Raw genomic sequence first — 24012 nt, 5'->3', positions numbered from 1 at the left:
TACAGAAGCTGCCCCACAGTGACCATCACCACAGGCCCGACCAGAACCCAAGACCCAGCGCGGACGGACATTGGACAAGGACGTTGGACAAGGACATGCCACCCACAGCCTGCGTGCACTGTGATCCGGAGATTGCACTCACATTGCACTTCCTATGTGAGAATGTGTGTTTAACCAACACTTCCATTCAACATGACTGATGGCCGTGTCCACACGCACACACACGCATACACACACACACGCATTCACACACACACACACACACACACACGCACACACCCCTATTCACTGTGCTAGACTTTGTTGTCACAGAGCCCAGCTTCTGAACACACCTCAGACCCCAGACCAGCCGTGGGCAAACTACGGCCCGCGGGCCGGATCCGGCCCGTTTGAAATGAATAAAACTAAAAAAAAAAAAGACCGTACCCTTTTATGTAATGATGTTTACTTTGAATTTATATTAGTTCACACAAACACTCCATCCATGCTTTTGTTCCGGCCTCCGGTCCAGTTTAAGAACCCATTGTGGCCCTCGAGTCAAAAAGTTTGCCCACCGCTGCCCCAGACGCTGACGGGTCCGTCCGTGAAGCTGCCGCCTGGGTTCCCACAAGCTCCCAGGCTCCTGGGAACTGGCTGGACCGAAGGAGGGAGTCTGTGCTGGGCGAGCCGGGCGGGCCGTTTCTCTCAACACGATAAAAGCCTAGAGCCCCGAAGGCCAGAAGCACAAAGCAAAACGCCCCGGACGGCGAGAGGCGTTCTCCCTGGAGCCTCACCGGACCCCGACCCGAAGCCGGACCCTGACCCCGGCCGCCGCCAGCCTGCCCGACACGCCACGTGGGAAGCTGGCCCCTCCCCGCCCACCTCCGCATGCTGGCTCCAGCCGCTCGGCCTCTGCCTGTGCTCCCCTGCGGCTCCTCCCCTGGTCCTGCCTCCCTGCTAAGACCCCGCAGCCTGCCCCCCACCCGCCCCCCACGAGGCTGCCCTAACACCAAGTCCCTCCTGTGTCCTCTCATCATTGACGTTTCCATCTCTCGCTCCCTCTCCCACCCTCTCTAAAATCAATAAAAACATATTAAATACATAAATAAGATAAAAATAGCAGGATGAGGCGGGCGCCCCGGCAGCCGGTCAGAAAATGAGGGGGTCACCTGCAATGACCTGGTGCAGCGAGCGCCTGCCCTGAGCTGGGGCCCCGCCCCCTCCCCCCTAAAATCTCCTCAGGCCTTTGTTCCTGGGGGGCTGACGGGGGGCTGAACGGCTCCGACTGGGAGGAGAAGGAGCCTGAGGCGGATCGGGTGGGAGAGGTCATGACCTCGGTCCGGTGTGACATCACGCTGATGTCACCAGCTCTCAGCTGTACGCATCAACCGCTCGGAGACAGACTCTCGCTGCGTGAGGGGCTCTCGTGGGGCCCAGAGAACCTGGGTTTTCGGGGTTCCATCCCACCGTTCCGCCAGGTGCCCCGCGACGTCACCTCGGACGAGGGCTGAGCAGGGAGCGACTCCGGTGACTCTCGGCGGCCACACCAGCGCCAGCAGAGCTCGCGGTCCCTTTACGATGTTTGCCTACGAGCTTCTGCCGTGTGGTGTTTGAATGGCGCCCGAGTGCAAACAGAGGACAGATGGGAAGGCCGCGACCCGCCCGGTCCAATGGCTCCGTGGGGCGCAGACGACAGATTTAAACTGCGAGGGAAGGAGAAGGCAGTCGGGCCGACGGACACCTCCATGCATCGCATTCCACACACGGAGCCGTGGCACAGCTTCCATCCAGTTGGCATCAAAACTTACCCACAGGAGGAGAGAAAGGGCACGGCCGCCGGGCTCCGTGGCTGAGCATCGACCATGAGCCAGGAGGTCAGGGCTCGATTCCCGGGTGGCGAGCTCGATCCCCAGGAGGCAATCGATCCATGATTCTCTCATCATGGATGTTTCTCCCTCCCTCTCCCTTCCTCTCTAAAATCAATAAAAAAAATTTTTTTTTAAAAAAAGGAGATAAAGGCACTGATGCCCCCACAATCCTGTCAGAAGGGACGCCGTGACAAGAACAGACGTGCAGAGGAACAAAACCCTGGCAGCACACGGCGGCTTCGACGGAGAACACGCCTGCTCTTCGTGCGGGAGGGGGACACCGCGCTCCGCACACACAGAACACGGAAGCCTCCACCAAGAGCGTCGCCGGCAGGAGGACGGACAGAAGGGCGCCGGGCAGCCGGCCGGGAGCCAGTGGGTTGGAGAGTTGGCCCCATCTGCCGAGGCTGCAGGTTTGAGCCCAGTCGGGGCGCACACAGGTCGGGGCACACACAGGTCAGGGCGCACACAGGAGTCCCCAATGGCTGCCTGGGTCAGTGTGCACGCCGTGAGGAGCAGGACTGGCTCACGGAGGCCCTTTGCCCTCTGGAGCCTCCTCACCTGTCCCAGGTAGCGCCCCTGTGGATGCTCAGAGCTCCATCGGCCATCGAGTCCTTCCTGGACATTCCGATCCCCCCACCTCTGCAGCTCCCCTCCTCCCTGCCAGCGCCACTCAAGTCCCTGCTTGCAGGCTCCCATTTCTACCTGCCCTTCCCGCCCGCCCGAGGGAACGGCACCTGGACGCCTACAGAGCTGCCCCTCCTCCCGCTGCCTCTGGCTGGAGTTAGCTTAGAATCAACACGCTCCCAGTCCGCCCGGAGCCCCTCTTCCCCGCTGCCTCCCATCCCACCTGCCCCACAGCCCCTCCCCCATTGATTCCACCTCAAAAGACAGCCAGGCAAGGCCCACTCCACACCTCCACCCTCTCTGCAAATGCCCTCTGCCCGCCCCTAACCCATGGGTCCACCATGGGCCACCCGAGTGATCTTCTGAAAAGCAAATCTAACCTCCACTTAAAAAAAAAAGAAAGAAAGAAAAGAAAAGAAGCCAGACCGGTGTGGCTCAGTGGTTGAGCGTCGACCTAGGAGGTCAGGAGTTCGATTCCCGTCAGGGCACAGGCCCAGGTTGTGGGCTGGATCCCCCGTGTGGGGCCTGCAGGAGGCAGCCGATCCATGATTCTCTCTTGTCATTGATGTTTCTATCTCCCTCTCCCTCTCCCTTTCTCTCTGAAATTAATAAAAATATTTTTTAAAAAGGAGAAGAAAGAAAAGGGGACAGACCCCTCCACCCCCTGACAGGTAGAACCAAGGAGCGTCCCCCCACTAAGGCCCGACCCCTGCCCACCCTCCGGCTCACGCCCTGGGCTGCCTGTCCACACGGGCACGTGCCCTCGACTGGCATCTCCTGTGCGGATGCTCGGCCCGGCAAGCTCCTACTCAGCCTTTAAAGCCCAGCTCAAACACCACTTCCCCCGAAAACCCCGGTGCCCACTCGGACCGACGCCTGTGCCTGGCCTGTCTCTCCACCTACAACTCACGCAGCCAGACTGTCTTCTTCCCTCACACGCCCCCCTGCTCCCCGAGAGCTCCCGAGGGGTCAGGGCAGGCATCAGGCTTATTTTGCGTAAAGGCCACCTGGACAGCCTGTGAAAACACGGCTGGCACGGTCTGTGGGTCGGGAGGAGTGGGGTGGGCCCGGGGTCCGGAGTCCCACAGGTTCCCAGGTAACGCCGAGGTGTGGTCCCAGGGCCCCACTGGGAGGCCGGCTCCAGGACCGACCCAGACAGGCGTCTGCGATGGACCGTGTCCGCCTGGCAGGCCCCTGCACATCCCGAACCTCTGAGTCCTGGTTTACAGCACAGGCTACAGGATCGCCTGCTGCCGGCCAAGGTCACTTCAAGGACAAGCTGCAGGCTGCCGGGGAGGGCCTTTGGGAAGCACCCCTCACCTCGGCCGGGGCCCCTGTGTCCTGCGGGGCAGGCAGGCCGGCCCCTCCTTGGTTATAGGTTAATAACTGATCGGCAGGCTGTTTTTTCCCAACCTCACAGGAACCTCAATCTGCATTCCTCCGACTGTAAAGCAGGGTTTTCTTTCAAGTGAGCAAATCTGTCCGTCAGATACGCCAGTCACCGGCGTGGGGACTTCTGGAACGTGCCCAAGAGAACCAGCGTCCAGGGCCTGTGAGAGTCGACGCCTCCCACACCTGCCCTATCCCTGCAGCCAGGACGAGGCCGGCGGCTTGTAGGAGAACCACCTGCTGTTCACCGTCCAGCAGAGGCGGCCACGGTTATAACCCCCAGGATTCCCTTGACAACAGGATCCCAGCAGGACTGGGGTGACTGATCACAGCCCCACAGCATGCTGGGAATACCCCTGAGCCCCAAACCCCAAAGAGGAGGGGGCCTCACACAGGTCACAGGCTCAGGACCTGGGTGACAGCCAGTGGGGTGCACGGCCTGCTTTCTGGAGAGGGAGCCCCAAGCCAGCAGTCGGACCCCAAACCAAAGGCACGTTTCAGGGTCACTCGCCTTCCCTCACTCCGTCACCTGCGGCTCCTGGAAGCGGCTGGGCTGCCGGGACCGGGACCAGCCCTCCGCCCCCCCAGCCCCCCACCCCGCCCCCAACAGGGCCGTCAGCAGCCGTAAAGGATGACGCTCGGCGGATCCATCTGCCCGACGCACCCCTTCAAGGTCCATCCACATCCAAATCCTCTGACTTCTCCCCAGGCCCCTGCGACAGGCCCTCCCTCTTCAGTCAGAACTTTCTGAACAAACGAGGCTTTTTAAAGTTGCTCCAGGGACAAAGACAAGGGAAAAGTCAGAAAAGTCAGAGGGGGTGGGGTCAGGAGTCAGTGCGGGAGGGCCAGGCTGCCTCTCAGCTCGAGCTCAGAGGACTCGGGGCACATTGTTCAGCAAGTTTACTTAAAGGGCTCGGCCTCTGCTCGCCCAGCAGGACCCCGTCCCAGCCCTGCTCCGAGACCCCAGATGTGGCCCCACCCCCGCCCCGCAGCGTCCGGGCCACTGGCAAACACAGGGACAGCAGCTGGGGGCTGAGAAGCAGATGGTGCTGCTCATTTGAATGGGTTTGATCCCCAGCTCGGCCCTGCGAGTTCGGGCCTGGCCGGCTGAGCCCACAGCCGTGGCCGGAGGGTCTGCAGAGGCAGCCCAGTGACCTCTCCAGAGGTGTCCCCTCCTCGGGCGGAGGGAGGGCCGGTCCCAGGCCGGAGGGGGGGGGGAGGGGGGGGCCACGGGGATCGCTTTCCTCCGGTGATTTGCAGAGAAAAGAAAAATTACCCCCAGGGGAATCCTCAGCCCAGGACCAAAACCGCATTAATTCAGGAAATTCCAAATTAAGATAGGCGCCACCAGGGTTAACCTTTCTCCCACGAAGCCGCGCGTTTGCATAGAGGTAACCGCTCCAGAAACAAACTTCAGAAACAGACAAACTGCGGAGTTTGCCTCTAGCTCCCAGCAAGCCCCTCCCAACCCGGCTGGGAGCCTCTGATCCAGACCTAGAAGGGCTGCCGGCTCCCGTGGCTCCCGTGGCTCCGTGGCTCCGTGGCTCCCCTGGACAGGCTCTTCTGAAACCAAGACCGCACCCCTCTCCATGACAGGCCCCCCTCCGAGAGCGGAGCTAAATCACCGCCCAGGTCCACCGGCTCCCTGGCCACCTCCTGCCTCCTCCCCGGCCTGGCTCCGTGCTTGAGCGTGGACCTAGGAACCGGGAGCTCAGGGCCCGTGCCCAGGTTGCGGGCTCCATCCCATGGGGGGCGTGCAGGAGGCAGCCGGTCCATGAATCTCTCTCATCATTGACGTTTCTGCCTCTCTCTCCCCTCCTCTCCCTTCCTCTCTGAAATCGATGCAACAATAATTTTTTAAAGAGAAAGGACCTGCAGCCGCAGAGGAGGGTCAGGGAGCAGACTGAATGCCCGCTCGGCCTGCCCGGGCCACCCTCCCTGCCACACCTCCCAGGGTGGGGGCTGAAGGGTGGGGAGGGGCCCGCCTCCCGGAAGGTTTGCTTTACAAATGGGCTCTTCTCCCCCGGGGACCCCTTCCTGGCGCCAGAGGAAGTGTGGGTGTAGCTGCCTCTGCCCTTTCGTTCTTGGAATTTTTCCCCCTTTCCGTGTTTTCTGGCCTCGGCCCCGACCCTGGGAAGGCCAGGCCAGGCTGGCGTGCGTCATCTCCTCGGTGGCCGGCCGCGGAGCCCCGGGTGCACGTCTGTGCAGGTGGCCACGACCCCCCTCGAGTCGGAAGCGCTGGGGGGAAGCTCCATGTGCCAGGAAAACTAACCCAGCCCGGCCGGTGTGGCTCAGTGGTCAGAGCACCGTCCTTGGACCAAAGGGTCCCGGGTTCGATTCCGGTCAAGGTTGCAGGCTCGATTCCCAAACCCGGTCAGGCTGGTGCGGGACGGAGCCAATCGATGTGTTTCTCTCACATCCATGTTTCTCTTTCTCTCTCAAAAAAAAAAAGAAACAAGTATCCTTGGATAAGGATGAAAAAGAAGAAGACGGAAGAAAGAAAACTGACAGTCACTGGAGCCCAGGGGCATCGGGACGGGACGAGGAAGCCGGGGGCGGAGGGGCGAACGGCGAGTCACTGGACCAGCGCCTTCCGGTCCCAAACGCCTGGGTCGCTGCCTGGGACTCAGCAGCCCCCGCCCCCCGCTCCTGGCACAGGGGACGGGCCTCTGACCCGGCGGCCTCAGGCCACTGGAGGCCGAGCCAGAGGATCGCAGAGCAGCGATGACCGGGCGGGCGTGTCTGCTGCCTGTGACTTCTCTTCAGGTAGCTTTAGGGGTTCCCCACCTTCCTGACGCCGCAGCCCGTGAACACAGCGCCTCATGCTGTGGTGACCCAACCATACAATTATTTCTGTGGCTACTTTATTACTGTGATGCTGCTACTGTGATGAATCGTCATGTAAATATCTGACATGCAGGATGGTCTTAGGCGACCCCCGTGAAAGGGTCGTTCGACCGCCAAAGGGGTCGCGGCCCACAGGTTGAGAACCGCTGCTCTGGGCGAAGTGTATCAACCACACCAGTGAGTACAGCCACCGCTCTCCTTCCTGCGTCTGTGGGTCCCCTGGAAGCTGTCTTCTGACCTCGTCACACACGCTCACCAAGACCTGAGATCCGTATGTCCCTGCCTCCTATTCAGACGGACATTCCCTGGTCGGACAAGGGGTTAGGGAAGCGAGTGTGCCCAGCGTGGCACCGGGACGCTGAGAGCTTTACTGTGCGATTCCCCCGGGGGCAGTGGGCGTGGTCGCGGTGGCCGTCCGCCGTGGGCAGAACGAGCGGCTCACACGCTCTGTGTGAAACCCCATCGTGGTGCCGGCTCCCCAGAACCTGAACGGCTGGAAACCGCCTGTTCCCTGACGGGCACGGGGGGGGGGGGGGGGGGGGGGGGGGGGGGGGCGCGGGTCTGCCCAGGGAGGAAGGCTCCTTCCTGTGAAGGTGCGCAGGTGGAAGCGTGCCGTCACATCTGCGGAGCCGATGGGATCCTGCCAGCACCACCCGCCCGTGCGGCTGAGACTTTGGGTTCCTATCAGGCCCTGAAAAGGGGGAGCAATGGGTCAGAGCGAGGGGCGGGGGGACAAAACACTCACCTGGGACACCTCCAGGTATTTGTATAGAGGTAACCGCCTCTGTGACTCAGGAGGCAGCCCCGGGCCTGCTGGGCTCTGAGACGTGCCAGCAGCTCGCCCAGCTTGGCCTCGGGCTCCCTGCCCGGCCTCCCCCAAGACCCCCCAACCCATCACGGCCAGGGCTGCACCTGGCTGGGGCGCCCCGGCTTCAGCAGGAGCCAGGGGCACTTTGTGGAGACTCCACAGCAGCCAGAAGGAAACATTCCCCGGGTGGGACAGGAGGTGGGCACCGCTATGCAGGCTCGGCTGCAGGCCCCTGCTCAGGGCCGAGCTGAGTCCTGAGGGCCTGTCCCCCTTGGGTGGAAGGACCAGAAACACACGTCTTCAGAAGGCCGGCCCTTACGTAGTGGGCTGGACGTTCAGCCCCGGCCGCCTTCCACGCCGTCCCCATCAAGTAAAAGGAACCCACGAAGGCGGAAACGCGGGGGAAGGAGGTGGGCCGGGTGTGGCCTGGTTAGCAACATCGAGCCTTTCGATGCCAGGAAGGCTGGCATCTGTGCGTCTCACCTGGATACAGCAAAAGGGTTTTAAAAAATGCTAACCCTGAGGCTAAAGCCATCCCCAGGAGAACCCGGTCACAGTACAGACACGGACAGGTACGCACAGCCACACACACACACACACACACACACACACACACACACACACACACCGGCTCAGAGGCATTGGGGAAGGGTGGCCTACAAACCTTTCAAACAGTAATTTCTGGGCCGGCCGGCGTGGCTCAGGGGTTGAGCGTCGACCTATGAACCAGGAGATCACGGTTCAATTCCCAGTCAGGGCACATGCCCGGGTTTCGGGCTCGATCCCCAGTGTGGGGCGTGCAGGAGGCAGCCGATCCATGATTCCCTCTCATCACTAATGTTTCTCTCTCTCTCTCTCTCTCTCTCTCTCTCTCTCTCTCTCTCTCTCTCTCTCTCTCTCTCTCTCTCTCTCTCTCTCTTCTCTCTCTCTCTCTCTCTCTCTCTCTCTCTCTCTCTCTCATCAATATATAATAATAATCATTTCTGAGTTGCCTACCAGGACAAGTGACCCTGCTAAGAATCCACCCAGCACAGTGGGAAGCAGCACCCCAGCTGTGTTTCCCACTTAGACAAGAACACGGGCACCCAAAAACCGGGTTCCCACATTGTTCTTTTAAGGCTGAAGCGGAAGTGTGCCACGAAGCCACGCTCCGAGGAGAGAGGGCGGCAGGCAGCCCTCTGGCGATGGCCCTGGATGCCTGAGCACTCACACGGGCTGCGGACGGGAGGGCTGCTGGAGACGTTTCACGGAGAATGTGAACATTAAACAGAACTGCTCCTGTTTAAACACCACCTCAGCTATTTCACAACCGTGTCATTATCCACGAGGTCCAATGCCGGAAACACCTCCGACGGGCTTGCTCTGGGTATTTGAATTCTCACCCTCAACTGGGTCGGGAGTACTCGGACGCCCTCTGTTGTGGCCTCGTGGGGGGCGGGGGCGGGGCAGGGAGTCGATGCTCGATCTGGTTAAAAATAAATGGGCGAAGCGCACACCCAGCTGAATCTGGGTCAGAGGGAGCCGGGATCGAAAGTATACAAATACCGGTTTCTCCGGGCTTGCCAAGGTTTTGCTCTAGAAGTCACATTAAACACAGCTCTTTGTCTGCGAGTTGTGAAATACTTTATATACTAATGAAGAATGTGTGCCTCATTGTGTGTTTAACTGCACAGCCTGCATTCGGCTCCACTGACCAAGAATAAGTCCTTGTTCCCAAGCTGGCGATCGGGTTACAGTCAGCCCTTAAATATTAACACTCGGACCGGGGAGCAGAGATGCAGATAATGCAGAACAGAAGATTGTGGTAAATCAGTCCTCCTGGTATGCGGATCTATCCTTTTTTTCCTTCTCTTTTAACTTCCAATTAAATGCGTATGGCTGACATGACGGCATTTTTGATAGTCGGACGAAGGACGCCAACCGTACGCGAAGAGTCTGGCCGGGGGGGGGGGGGGGGGGGGGCGGGGGGGACCTGGATCCCTCACTCAACCCCTCTGCTGAGCTGGGGACCAGCTCCCGTGGGTCCAGAACAGCATCAACTCTTAGACGGTTGTCCAAAAAACTGGTTAAAAACAACAACCACACACACACACACACACACACACACACACACACAAATGACTATCTTCCCAGTCGCTGCTCTCCAGAATCACACTTTGCAGAGGGTGGGAAAGTAATTAAAGGTTTGGGGTTGGAAAAGCTCTTTTATTTTAGCTCCTACTGGGCTGGTGTAAACAACGATGGCATTAATGTCAACAGTGACTTAATTAACCCGGAGGAGGTGACAACGTCGGGGAGAACTTGAAAGTAAGAGTGGCCTCCCCTCCCCCTGGGTCATCAAGCTTGACTGTCCTTTAAATAATGAGAATATTAATCCAGGGAACAGCCCTTGGCAGGAGGACCCTCCTCCAGAGCTGAGCGCAGCCCCTCCAGCTGGTCCCCGACAGGGAATGACCGATGGACAATATGCATTTTTAATCCGGAATATTAACCATTACAATCTCCCGGCGACTGCTTCTTAGTCGGCAGAGTAGACCCAGCCCTACTGTGACCACGGAGACGACGGCAGAGGCCGCGATGACACGGATGCGGCGGGGGGAGCTGAGAAAAGCAGACGAGGACCCTCTCGGGTTAGCGCTCAGGCTCCTTCCTGGAACTTCGTCACATTTGTCCCTGGACAGTTTCCTCTGGTCGAGCCCAAGAGCGTTATCTACACTGAGCTTCCAACGATCAAACCACAACGTCTTCGAGATAAGGCCCTTGTGCAATAGAAGGTCAAGGTTGAAGTTACTGTAGCCACAGCCACAGCTGCAGTACCAAGGGGGCCAGACGGGCAGTGATGGACACGCGGACGGGTCCGTGTCCACACACACACTCACACACTCACACACACGCACACACTCACACACACGCACACACATACATGCATACACACAAGCATACACATACACACGCATACACACAAGCATACACACTCACACACGCATACACATACATGCATACACACGCATACACACACATACGCACACATACGCACACGCACACGCATACACACACTCACACACACATGCGCACGCACACGCACACTCACACAGACTCATACGCACACACATGCACACATACACACACGCACTCACGCGCACGCACACACATACACACACGCATACACACACGTGCGCGCGCACACTCACACACTCATACACACGCACACACATGCACCCACACACGCACACTCATACACACACTCACACACGCGCGCGCACACACACAAGCACTCACACACACACATACACACACATACACACACATGCACACACACACTCATGCACTCACACACACATACGCACACACTCATGCACACGCACACACACACACTCATGCACACACACACTCACACATACACACACGAACTCACACACTCATGCACACGCACACGCACACACACACACTCGTGCACACACACACGCACTCACACACACTCATGCACACGCACACACACTCACACACACTCATGTGCACACACACATACACACACACACACGCACTCACACACACACTCATGCACACGCACACACACATACACACACGCACTCACACACACTCACGCACACACTCACGCACACGCGCACACGCGCGCACACTCATGCACACGCACACACTCACGCACTCACACACACGCACACACATACATGCATACACACACATACACATGCACATGCATACACACAAGCATACACACACGCATACACTCACACACACATGCATACACACTCACGCACACGCATACACACACGCATACACACTCACACACGCATGCACACGCACACGCACACTCACACACGCACACACGCACACACACGCACCCACACACGCACACACACGCACACTCACACATACACACACACGCACTCTCACACACACACACTCACACACACGCGCGCGCGCACTCGCACACACATACACACACGCATACATACACTCACACACGCGTCCGCACGCACATGCACACTCACACACACTCATACACACGCAGACACATGCACCCACACACGCACACACACGCACTCACACATACACACACGCACTCACACACACACGCACTCACACACACACACTCACACATACACACGCACTCACACACACACTCACGCACACGCGCGCACACGCACACTCACACATACACACACTCACACACACTCATGCACACTCACACATACACACACACACACTCACACACTCACACACGGACTTGGCGTGACGCGGCCTCCACAGGAGCTGCCTCAGGCAGTCGGGCTCTCCGTTGTCAAAACTCTTTTCTCGTCTATCAGCAGATTTCCTTCCGAATAACCTCTGACACCAAAGCAAAACTCGTTCCAGGGAAGAACCCATCTCGGGGCTCCGATCGGCTGCCATGAGGCGCTAACAGGCCAGCCCAGCGGACGCCACAGAAGCAGACACAGCTGCCTGGAGACGGGGAGGCCTCTAATCCAGGGTCTGCGATACATCGTCCGCGGCCACAGGACCCGCAGGCGCCCCGCCTGGCTCCCGGGGGGATGACGGGGGGGGGGGGGGGGGTAGATGCCAGGCCCTGTGCTAACGGCTCTTTAGGCTCCAACGGCCTTTTTCTTCCCATTGATGTTTTTAGAGGGAAAGGGAGGGAGGGGTGAAGAAAGGGAGGGGGAGAGGGGAGAGGGGAGAGGGGAGAGGGGAGAGGGGAGAGGGGAGAGAGAGAGGGAGAGAGAGGGGGAGAGAGAGAGAGAATGGTTGCCTCCTACAAGCACACCAACCAGGGCTGGGGATTGAACCTGCAACCCAAGTACGCGCCCTTGACCGGGAATCGAACCCACAGCCCCTTGGTGTTCGGGCCGACGCTCTAACCGCTGAGCCACCAACCAGGGCTCCGGCACCTTTCCAAGCAGGTTTCTGAGGCTTCTGAGGAGACTGACCTCATCTGACCTTCATGCCGGCCCTAAAGGTCATCTGACCAAACCCTCGGGCACAGAAAGACAAGCTGAGACCCAGGGTTCCAGAGCCGTTTCCTCCTCCCACGAAACCTTCTCCTTCCTTTAACCTCTCAGAGCCCTGGACACAAACTTCACAGAAACATGAGCCCAGAAAGATGCACAGAGGACACATGCGACACAGGACCCACAGGTTAGGGCGTTCACGGGCCTCCCTGCCCCCCGCCCCCCATTCCAGGTGCGGGAGGCCTGCTCTCAACAACACAGGCTGGATCCGAGCTGTCGCACCAGGAGCCGCAGGGGTCCTCCCCTCCCGCCCCCCCTCCCGCCGCCCCCCTCCAGCGAGTACGCACACACACTCTAAACTTTCTTCAATAATTAAATGCGATACGAGGAGTCCGCCAGGACCGCTTTACATTTTATGTTGGAATAAACTCCCCATAACGCTGCCCTGCGAGTCTAAATGGAAAAGGACAGCTTTTCCCTCACCGGGGCCACGCTGGGCTCCCGCGGTCGGAGTCCCAGCTCAGCGGCCTCCGTGTGCGCCGAGCCCCGCACTCCAGGGAACACCGGCAATTAGGGAAACATCCATTTTAATTATTAGCAAAATTAAAGGAGTCCAGGCCTGGCTTTCAGAAACCAGCAGCCTTCCGAGCCCTTTCGAAACACATCAGCGCGGCCCTGGCTGGACAGCTCAGCCGGTGAGAGCATCGCCCCCACGCAGCAAGGTTCCGGTTCAGTCCGCGGTCTGGGCACAGCCAAGAAGCAACCAATGAATGCATGAGCAAATGGAACAACAAATGGATGTCCCCCCCCCCCCCAAGTCAATCTTTATTTATTTTTCAAATATATTTTTATTGATTTCAGAGAGGAAGGGAAAGGGAGAGAGAAACATCAATGACGAGAGAATCACCAATCGGCTGCCTCCTGCACGCCCCGCACTGGGGATCGAGCCCGTAACCTAGGCCTGTGCCCTGACTGGGAATCGAACCCTGACCTCCTGGTTCATAGGTCAATGCTCCACCACTGAGCCACGCCAGCCGGGCTCTAAAATCGATTTTTTTTAAACGCATCACCCTTGCAAATTGCATTCATGCTGGTGTCACACGGAGGCAGTCCCATGGGTGTCGTAGCTACAACCTGGGACACCAACTCTTACCAGATTCCCTTCCCCAAGGCCTGGAGGCCACAGGGAGGTCACCACACCTGCTCACTACAGCCTCCCTGCCTCCCTGCCTCCGTGTCAGGAAAGGGCGCTTCTCACTGGGGGTTCCCTGATGGCCTCCGGGTCAGAAAGAGGTCTGCCCTAGCTCTTCACAACCCACGCAGGGGGTCCTGGGGTGGGGAGGGCCTCGCTCAGCGCTCCCACCTGGGACAGGACCGCGGGCCTCCTCCCGCCCTGTTCTGGACGGGCTGCCCGGTCCTGGTCCAGCCTCGCGCTCAGGGGGCGCTCCCAGAGCCCTGAGCTGACCCCGCGGCCCCGGACGGAGCAGGCGGCAGGCGGGCTCCCGCAAGCAGGCTCATTAGGCGGCGATGAGAGCCGGGACCTGCCGCCTTGTTCTCGGGTTTCCGCCGAGAAATAGCCGGGCGCCGATATTCCCTGCCGACGACAGATCTCCACGCTGCACCGAGCAGAGGCCCCGCTGAGCAACCCGCCTCCACCTGCGCTCTCGCGGGCCTTTCCGGTCCGTGTCCAGCCCACGCGGCCACCGCAGGCCCTGCGGACCCGGAGGCCTCCGGGCGAGGCGCCAGGTAGCCCTGCTCTCCAAGCCGCCTACAGCGGGCGGGCGCTCGGCGCCACGAAACACGGCGGCTCACAGACACCTAACAAAACCCAACGTGGCCAGCCTCTGCGGGCTGGGCTAGGAAGCTCGTTTCTGTTCTAAGACAATGAAAATAAAACGTCAGCATTTCAGATGTTGGCAACGTCCCTGAGCGGCTACGAGCGCAATTCTGTTCATTGTGAGCGAGACTCTCCCTGGGATGGGAATGCCGCTGCCGGGAGCTGGGGGGGGCGGGGGGGGGGGATCGCAGGCCCCTACCTGGCTCTCCCCGGCTGGGCTCTCCCCGGCGCTGGGTGAAAGTGAGCGCCGGCCGCCCCCCCCACCCTGAAGCACAGAGAACCCCACACACACCCCACCCCAGAAACCAGCAAACCGCACCTCTGCGCCTGCAGCCGGGGCCCAGAGCCTGCGCTCCTAACCTCTGACCCCGGGTCAGGAGACCGGCTCCCTGGCCCTGAGACTCCTTTCCAACCTCTTCTTTCACTGTATAACCCGGGACACCGACTTCACAGAAGCTACGAACCCAGAGGACGTTTGCAAAACAGGACCCACAAGCGCAGCAGGTTCGGAACCGGCCACGGCCCGAGCGCCACTTCCCCGGACAAACCCCCCACCGGCCCGGCGCCCGAGATGAAAACACTCACCTTCCGGCTCCAGCGTGGTGTCCTGCACTAAACTGGAGGGCCGGGCCAGCGCCAGGGTTGCCATGGTGACCGCCAGCAGGCAGCCGACGCGGGCCCAGCTGACCAGGGCGGCGGTGCCGAGGCCCCGTCCTCTGCCGCATCCCCGCGTGGACGGCACTCCCATCTGCACACCGGCCCTGCGCGCATGGGCTGCCGGCGCCTCGGCCTGCGGCTCGGGGGACGCCGCGAGGGTCCCGCCGCGCGGGCTGCAGCCACTGGAGGAGAGAGAGGCGGGTCAGTGCGTGTCCCTGCGCCCGTTCCGGGGCCGGGTGGGCTCATGCTCACACCCAGTCGCCTCTCCACTGTGCTCAGTGTTTTTCCAGCGTCTGCACACGCCTTCCCTCCGCGCCTGGGGTCCCAGGCGCCCCCCCCAGGCAGGTGCACAGCCCCTCCTGGGGTCCCAGGCGTCCCCCCCAGGCAGGTCCTCAGCCCCTCCTGGGGTCCCAGGCGTCCCCCCCAGGCAGGTCCTCAGCCTCTGGGGGGCTGGCCTTGGGAAAGGCATACTTTAGGAGACAGCCACCGTGCGCCCAGGACGCAGCCCGTGCACCGCTTCTGTGAGGCCAAGAGTCCCCCCTCCCGTCCAGCATCGCCTCCCCACGGGGAAGGGAAGCAGGAGCCACGTGACCTCCGCCTCAAGGGCAACTGGGAAAGCGGGGGGGGGGGGGGGGGGTGTTCAGGTTGGCATAACCGCCCCTAAGTTCTCCCGGGCCCAGCAGGTCAGAAAACTGAATCCTGCCCGACCGTGTGGCTCAGGGGCCAAGCATCGACCTGGGAACCAGGAGGTCAGGGTCTGATTCCCGGTCAGGGCACAGGCCCGGGTTGTGAGCTCAGTCCCCAGTGGGGGGCGTGCAGGAGGCAGCCGTCCATGGTTCTCTCCCATGATTGATGTTTCTGTCGCTCTCTCCCTTCCTCTCTGACATCAATAAAGATATATTTAAAGGGAAAAACAAAGAAAGCTGACCCATGGAGGTGGAGGCGGCCGTAGGGACTTATTTCTCTGGAGGTGGCGCCGAGCAGGGCGCTCAACACAGGAAGAATCCCAGGAAGCTCCCAAAATTCCCGCCCGTTTACACTCGTCAGGATTCATTTTCCAGTGCAGAAGCGGCCGCAGCCTGTCGCCAAACAGCCACTCACGGAGCGGGAGCCGCAATGCAATGTACTCAGAGCGGCCGATCTGAAAAGCAGCTCGGCCGGAACCCGTCTCCCGAGACTGCGCAGCCGGGCCCAGCCAAGGCCTTCGCTGCCCCCAGCGGGCGAAACCGGGCCTGTGCCAACGGGACGCCCAGCCCAGGGGTGACTGATGATGACGATGTGTGAGTGGTGGTCACGGTCGAGACCGGGCCTGGGGCCTGCAGGAGGCAGACCTACTGGCTGCCATTTCAGAGCAGAATGGGTCCCGGGGGCGCTCAGCGTCCTGTTCGGTCCCCCCTCTGGTCCTAATGCGAAGGGAATTTTCCAAGCTTCACGGACCCGCAGAACTGCACACACTGGCCCAGTCTCCTCCAGTGCAGAGCCCACATGCACAGACTTTGCGAATCTGGTTACAACAATCAGGCTCTGTGAACACTATGAATGAACCACATTTCATAAGACTGGGGGTCGGGGGAGTGCCTACAGGTTTCATATAAAAATCCCTTAAACCCATGCGTTTTGCATGCCCACTTAATGGTTCAAATTATGACGGGATTTCCACGCGGCCGGGGCCTCCCCAAAGCTTCCACAGGGAAGCGGCTCCTTGTAGCCGGGACTGGAGGTTAAAACGGGTGAGAAAAAAGGAGGTGCTCCCATTCCCAGGGGGAAAAAGCCTGCTCTGGACAGCAGACCTGAAATGGTGTGATTCCCAGCAAAAGTGTGTGTGTGTGTGAGTGTGTGTGTGTGTGTGCGCGTGTGTGTGAGTGTGTGCGTGTGTGAGTGTGTGTGTGTGCGTGCGTGTGCATGTGTGTGCGTGTGTGTGCGTGTGTGAGTGTGTGTGCGTGCGTGTGCATGCGTGTGTGTGTGTGAGTGTGTGTGTGAGTGTGTGTGTGAGTGTGTGTGTGAGTGTGTGTGCACACACTCTGTGTTTACAGATAGCTTGCAGGATTTTCCCCCAACCTTTTCTTCCCTCTTAACGTTAAAAGCCTCCAGAGATAATTCCGTATCTATTTCCACACACACGTGGGAGGTAAGGAACACAAACATTCTCACTGATTTGCTCAGCAGAACGCCTGGGAATGTGCTGCCACGGACAACTTTGCCAACAGCCTTCAATCCCCGCAGATCTCAGCCCCAGCGGCTTCCGGCCGCCTCACCTGCCCGTCCCGCCCAGAGGGCCCTCCTGACTCTGAGCAAAGGAAGGTGGACAGTGACCACGGCTCAGTCCAGGCCACTCATTCATCCCGTCCAGACTGAACCCGAAACGCGACTTCTAGCCCCATTTCCAGGTCCACGCCACGGCAGCCTCCCCAACCCCCTGGAGGCGGAGGACGAGGTGGCAGGTCTGCTCAGCTCCTCACCGGAGGGGACGGAGGGGACGCGGGGGACGGAGGGGACGCGGGGGACGGAGGGGACGCAGGGACGGGGGCCTCCTAGGCAGGACCATTAGGGCCCGTCGGTGTTGGGAACACAGGCCCAGCAGGCCGCGCTGCCACAATCCCGGCTTCCTGCCTTCAATACCATAATCCTTCCTGGAGTCTGAGGCCTCAGTGAAAGCGCGTGTTTATTTTCCCCCTTGAAAGGGAACTCTCTTCTCAGGGGCAGGAGTTGTCACCCCCGTGATGGATGGCTCTTGGCGACCACCCGCTCCCTGGTCCGTTCCCACCTCGGCACAAGCCTGCCCGCCCCCCCAAGCAGGCCAAGGGGCCATGGGAGAGCCTGGCTGGGGGGTGGGCCCTACGGGTCTATGCTGGGCCCCCTCCAGGAACCAGAACATCCTCACACGCCCCTGAGCTCCAAGGAGGCAAGCCAACCCGGCCCCCTTCATCGGCTCCCACCCCGCTAGCTGTCTGTCTGTCCGGCGCCCTCGCGGGGAGCCCTTCTGCGCTTTGTTCTTGGGTTTCGTATCAGGAACGTGAACAGTGCCCTGGGGGGAGGGGGTGCCCAGGTCCCCGGGGGCAGCTCTGTCTCCAGGCCCAGGCTTGGCTGGCACTGCCCTTCTCCCAGGGCTGAGCCGAGAGGTCGCTATCAAAGGGTCAGATGGGATGGGGCAGCGGGATGATGCCTCAAAAAACACCGAAATCTCAAAAAATACAAAACGCGGGCTGCCCGGGGCGCACAACCCGCTCCCTGCCGCCTGTGAGCAGATGCGGACCTGGGGCTCCGGAGCCACGGCCAGCACCAGCCCGGTTCCGAGGCAGCATTTCTTCCATTTGTTTGCCTGGAATACCCTGTTCCCCTCCTCCCGCGCTGGAGAACGCGCAGAAATCTGCATTTTAATTGGCATTCCAGGGAAAGCGAGAGCGGCCTGATTGCGGCTCTATTCAAACTAACCGGGCTTTTCAGATGAAAATGAGTCCCGGCCCGAGGCCCATTTGCAGGGATTTGGGGCCCGGGGACAATGGGGCTTCAAACGTGGGTAGCGACTCTCCCCGAGCACAGCAGAGGTGCCCCGAGTGGGACGGCAGGTCCGCCGTGAAGGGCAGGGTTCCTGGGACCCGGGGCGAGAGGAAGGCGGGCGCCGGGGAAGAGCCTGCGAGGAGCGGGCGGAGGGAGCCGTGGCCCCGGGCCGGGCCCGCGCTGGGAGGTCGGGGCCGGCGGATTCCCCAGCCGCCGCCGCGGGAGGAACGAGCGCGCAAGTGGGAACTCGCCTGCGCTTTCGACATCGCCGCGCGCAGCGGCCGGGACGCCAACAGCCGGTGCAGGTCGCCCCCTAGCCCCGGGGGCGCGGCGGCGGAGGGACGCCGGGCACCGATCGCAGACCCGAAGCAGCCCGGTCCCCCAAGGGGCCGCCTCCCCCGCGCAGCGCCAAACCCCCGGCGACGCCGCCCGCCCCGCTCCAGCGGCTCCTTCCCGGGGACGGGCCCCCGCCGGGGTCTGGAGGGCACAGGGCAGACGTCCCCCGGGGCTTGGAACGAGGGACCCCGAAGATGCCCTTCTGAGCGCAGACCTGCGGGCTGTGCCACCAGCCGGGCAGCCCCGCCTCGCCGCCGGCTCTGGGGTCGGAGGGTCGCGCCCGGCCGGGGGACCGCGCCCGCGGGGGTGTGACGGGGACGGGGCGGCAGCGCGGGCACCGATGTCCGCATCTGGCTGGAGGGGTGGCGGCCGCGCTTCCCCAACCCCAGCGGCCAGCACGCACCCCGCTCCCCGTCCCCGAGGAGGGAGGGACCGGAGCAGCCTCGGCGCCGGCGCCGGCGCCCCGCTCCCCCGGCTCCGCCCGGGCTCCCGCGCGCCCCGCTCCCCGCTGGCGAGGCTCCCGAGGCGCCCGGCGCGGCGATTACCTTGAATGGCAACGCTCCGCGGCGATCGGCTCGGTCCCCGCGCCCGGCTGGGTCGGGATGGAGGCGGAGGCGGAGGCGGAGGCGGAGGCGGAGGCGGGTCGCGGGAAACTCCAACGGGGAACGAGAGGTCCCGGGGTCCCGGCCGGCGCCGAGGCTCCGAGCCTCACGCGCGCCGCGGGCTGCGGGGGGGCGCGGGCATGACGCCGCGGGCTGCGCTCGGATGCGGGGCGCGAGGGGAAGAAAGGACGCGGGCGCGGCGGGTCCTCCCCCAAACTTTGCTCGCCGCTCGCGGCGGCTCGGAGCGCGCAGGGGAGCGGCGGCCTCGGCGCGCGCGGGCCCCGCCGGCCCGGAGAGCAGTCGCCGCGCCGGGCCAGCTACGCGCGCAGACCTCGCGGCGCCCCAGCTTCGTGGCTCCGCACCCGCCGCCGTCGCCCGCCCGCCCGCTCGGCTCTGCGCGGCGCTCCCCGCTCCCCGCCGCCGCCGCGCCCGCGCCGCCTCCCCGCGGGTCACGCCCCCTGAAACCCGAGCCGTTTCCTGGACGGGGCGCCCGCTCCGCCAATCAGCGCCGCGCGCCCCGCCGTCCGGACTCCGCGCGGCTCCGGAGCCTCCGAGCGCCCGGAGCGGGGCGCCGGCGGGGAAGGCGAGGGGCCGGGCCGCGGTCGGACCCGGAGACGCCGCGGCCTCCCCTGCGCGGCCGGCCCGGCCCCTTCCATCCCGGGAGGCAGACCGGCCTCCGCTGGCCGGGCGGTGGCGGTGCGTTGTTTCGTTTCAAGTCAGAAAACAAATGACAGGACGCCCCCCCCGGCCCGGCCCCCACGAGAGACCAAAATGCATCGACGCGGGTCGGAGGCAGAGTTCATGCGAGTGCAGCGTGGGGCGGGGAGGGCGCCGCCTGGACGTGTCTGCAGGACGCGGCCTGTTCTGTCCCCAAACAATAGCAACGAAAGCAGCAGCGAGTATTCATAGCGGCCCTGCGTGGGGCGGGCACGCCCCCTGTGGAGTCACGGCCTCCGTTTCCGACGAGGGGACTTAGTCGGGGCCACACCGCCGGCCCCTGGCAGAGCCTGGCTTTGAATCTGACCCCCTAAGGAAAAGCCAAGAAGAGGCTGTGTAGTCCAAAAGGTGTTGTGTGGTCCCATATATGTGAGTTAATAAACGGAAATTAAAAAGATATTAAAGACTCGATTCTGCTACCAACAGCTGTATGACCTTGAGCAAGTCCATTTCCCTCTCTGTATCTTAGGTTCTTCCACGGACTGCCAAGCTGTAACTCATTAAATTCTTCCATTTATCGTTTTCACTTGGCTGTGTCTGTGGGGCAATTTTTTTTTTTTCAAGAGTTTTGCCAGAACCGGTTTGGCTCAGTGGATAGAGCATCGGCCTGCGGACTCAAGGGTCCCGGGTTCGATTCCCGTTAAGGGCATGTACCTTGGTTGCGGGCACATCCCCGGTAAGGAAATCAGCAGGAGGCGGCTGATTGATGTTTCTCTCTCATCGATGTTTCTCTCTATCCCTCTCCCTTCCTCTCTGTAAAAAAATCAATAAAATATATATATAAAAAAATGAGTTTTAATTGATTTTGAGAGAGGGAGGAAAGGAGAGGGAGAGAGAGAAACACGGATGTGCTACTGGCACATGGATGGGCTGCCTCCTGCACACCCCCCACTGGGGATCAAACCATCAGCCTCTCTGTGCCTGGGGCCACCCGCACCGAGACACCCCGCCAGGGCCGTCATTTATTTTTTAATCGACTTTCTTTTCTCTGCCTCTCACTCACCCAGCACCCATGTAGCCAGGCTTACATTCAAGGCTAAAGTGCAGCTAAAACCCTTTCATGATGTTTCCTCCAAAAAGCTCATCAGAAGCTTCAGATGCTTCTGAGGCCTAAAGGTGGGGCAGTGAGACCGAATTGGGCCGGAAAACTGACCTTTCCCGCATTTAGAACCCCAGTCGACGTGGGTGCCCAACATCCGACCGCTCACAACACAACAGCATTTTCTCAAGGTGCCTTGTCGTCAGAAACCTCTCTTCTTCACAAGACATCATAGACAGCGTTTATACAAATGACGTAAAAGCCAGCAGTATCAGATCCACGGAAATGCTTTCAGCAAACAGGTAGGGAATTATACTTCGGAAACTTGACAGCAGGGCTGACAGCCTGATTCTCAAGCAACATGACCGGCCTGCTGCTCGGGGGAGGGGTGTGTTTTGGGCCAAATCTTCTAACCTGAGTCAGGCCCAGACCTGTCATTCAGGACCCTCAGCCATCCACTCCCGCCTGGCTACCAAGACGTCTCAAGTTCTCAGACTCAGGGTGACAGAAAGAGATGTGAGTGTCTGCCTGTGGGAACAGAGGCTGGGCCTTGCGTCTTTATATTCCCAGCCAGTGGGCAACTGGACAGATTCCGCTCCGTCCTGGGGCAGCACACCCATCCGCCGTGGAGAAGGCTGTGAGCACATTCTCACATAAATTACCGGGGCAGGAAGCCCCGTTCCAGCGCCCAGGCTCCCTGAATAGAAGGGCAGCCTTGCCCTGAAAATGACAAATCGTGTCCACTTGAATGTCCGTGCGCCGTCTGCAGACTTTATTCTGCGCAGGGATGGAGCGGAGTCCGTGGTTCAGGGCGCGAAGCCCACGGCAGAAAACTCCTCGGCTCTGAGGAAAGTAAAAGCACGTTTGGAATTTGAAAAGAGAAAAACAACAGCACAAGCTAATTCTGTCCTCATGTTTAGGCGTCAAGGACCTCAGAGGGCCCGGGAGAGCACTCCCACCAGCCCGGCTTCTGAATGAGAACGTAATCTCTTTACATTTCTTCTCTTCCCTCTTCCAGCGGCTGGGACCTTGTGTCAATGGCCGGGGTGAATGGTGTTGCTAATAAGCCTATTAATGAGCCCCCGCCGCCGCCGCGTGAATAGGGAACGAGGCCCGATCGGCGGCGGAGGCTCAGGGCCGAGGGCAGAAAAGCCAGCGAGAACCAAAGGGGACAGTTCGAACTGAGCCGGGCCCAGGTTTCAGCTCGAGGCCGCCAGACAAGGCCGCATTCATGAGCCCTCCACCCCCCACTGGGACCCTTGTCTTCACAATTTTCCCCTCTTTACAAAACGTCCTGCCTCGTCACCTTTTTTTTTCTTTTTTTTTCTCAAAAGCCCCGGGACCCCGTCTCTTTTTCACTCGAGCGAGGGATGATGTGTCCATCAGCGGCTGGGGGAAAAGTGGGGACACCGACGAGGGACGGACTCTGTGAAAAGGTCACAATAAAGCAATTTTTTAAATTTTGTTAAGCAGTGGCACCCCCATAAATTCAATTTAAAAGGTAATCATGAAAAGTAAGTGAGGACGGCAGAATGCCGTGGCCGGTCCCCCAATACGAATTGTGCCGCCAGCCCATGGCTCTGGGGGAAAGGGGAGAGGGTGGGGCCGCTGCCTCTCCCCCCTCAAGGACTGGAACTTCTCCTTTAAGAACGTGTTTTCTAATGGCTGGCCGGTCCTTCGCCCCCATAGAGAAGTTAGAAGAATAAAAGCTAATTAAGTGCTAATGCGCCTTCCAATGTGGTCCTGAGCCCTGCAGCCCCGTGAAGTTCAAGCGTAAAGCGCCATCTCAGTGATGCCCAGAGCGTAAGAGAAGCATCTGGAAGGAGAACGCGGGACAGTCCCAGGATCCTGGGCTCCGGGGGGAGGGGAGGGGAGGGCCTGAGCCCCCCACAGCTCGGTCCCCTCTTCAGGGAGCTGATGGTACTTCACCGAAGCAAAATCATGGGGCCCAGCACAGAGCCGCACCCTGATCCTGAGCCCAGAGGCCTGGCTTCCCGCGGAGGCCTGACCGCCCGGTGCCAGCGGGCAAGGCGGCCTCTCTTCGCTCCAGGCTGTGTGACCGTGGGCGAGTGACTCAACTTCTCTGAGCCCCCCGCGTTCTCAGGGGTGACCTGGGGGACACGATAGTGCCCGTCTGGCTTAGGAGGGTCACCGAGGGGCAACGTGGATGGAGGTTTGCCAAGGCCTTTCCTATCGGAGGCCCCTCTCGTTCTGGAGACTCTGTGCAGGGAGAAGGCCACAAGTTTCCCATCAGTCTGATGGGTCCTTGCTAGTCCCTCCTCCGGGGGCGACCGGGAGGACTGAGGGCTTTCAGGGTCGATCCTAGAACCCACCCACGCCAGCTGGATGTCATTACGGACCCGGTTTTAACAGGTCCGGGCCATTCCCTGCTGAGCCCCATCCTCTCCACCCCTCACCTCTGCCCAGCTGGACGGCCTGGCATGCCCACGGGAGACCCACCTGAGGGGAACCCTGGCCTGGGTGGGTGGCCTGAGTCGTGCAAACAGCCACCAAATGGAGGCCGTGCAACGCTCACTGGTACCCACGGCATGTGCTCTATCCACTGAGCCACCCCGGCGGGGGCTCCCTCTTCTAGTTGAAAAGGTAAGTGTGTCTACGCTCCGGCCCCTCTGAGCACCCCTGGCTCCAGAGACTCTGAGAAGGTGCCACCCATCACCCAGAGCGACCAGGTTACAGGAAGTCAAGTCCACTTATTGGAAACCACAGCCCAGGAACCCCGCTGCTGACCCCCATCTCCCCGAGAAGCCCTTTACCCCGGGTGCCGCTTCGGGCAATGGACGGCCTGCCGCTGCCTGGTGCCACCCCTGCCCCATGCGCGCT

At 60.9% G+C, this 24012-nt stretch overlaps 1 protein-coding gene across 13 annotated transcripts in view; it reads right to left on the bottom strand.

The window, feature by feature from the left end:
- Positions 1–19497, bottom strand: part of FGFR2 (fibroblast growth factor receptor 2) — a 76938-nt gene extending 57441 nt beyond the window's left edge. For 12 of the 13 annotated variants that reach the window (XM_036307617.1, XM_036307619.1, XM_036307618.1 and 9 more), the window contains exons 1-2: positions 15451–15548; positions 14908–15161 (exon numbers count right to left, since the gene is read on the bottom strand). In XM_036307617.1, the coding sequence (XP_036163510.1) occupies positions 14908–15161; positions 15451–15533 (337 nt within the window). In that variant the 5' untranslated portion in view covers positions 15534–15548. Of the gene's footprint in view, positions 1–14907; positions 15162–15450; positions 15549–19358 lie in introns of those variants that run through there. The other variant, XM_036307625.1, reaches the window with a different exon arrangement.
- Positions 19498–24012: the final 4515 nt, after the last annotated feature.

The sequence above is a fragment of the Myotis myotis genome, unplaced genomic scaffold (genome assembly GCF_014108235.1).
Source record: "Myotis myotis isolate mMyoMyo1 unplaced genomic scaffold, mMyoMyo1.p scaffold_m19_p_49, whole genome shotgun sequence".
In the NCBI taxonomy this organism is placed as follows: domain Eukaryota; kingdom Metazoa; phylum Chordata; class Mammalia; order Chiroptera; family Vespertilionidae; genus Myotis; species Myotis myotis.
The sequence above is the reverse complement of the archived record's forward strand: the minus strand, read 5'-3'. Positions and strand labels throughout refer to the sequence as shown.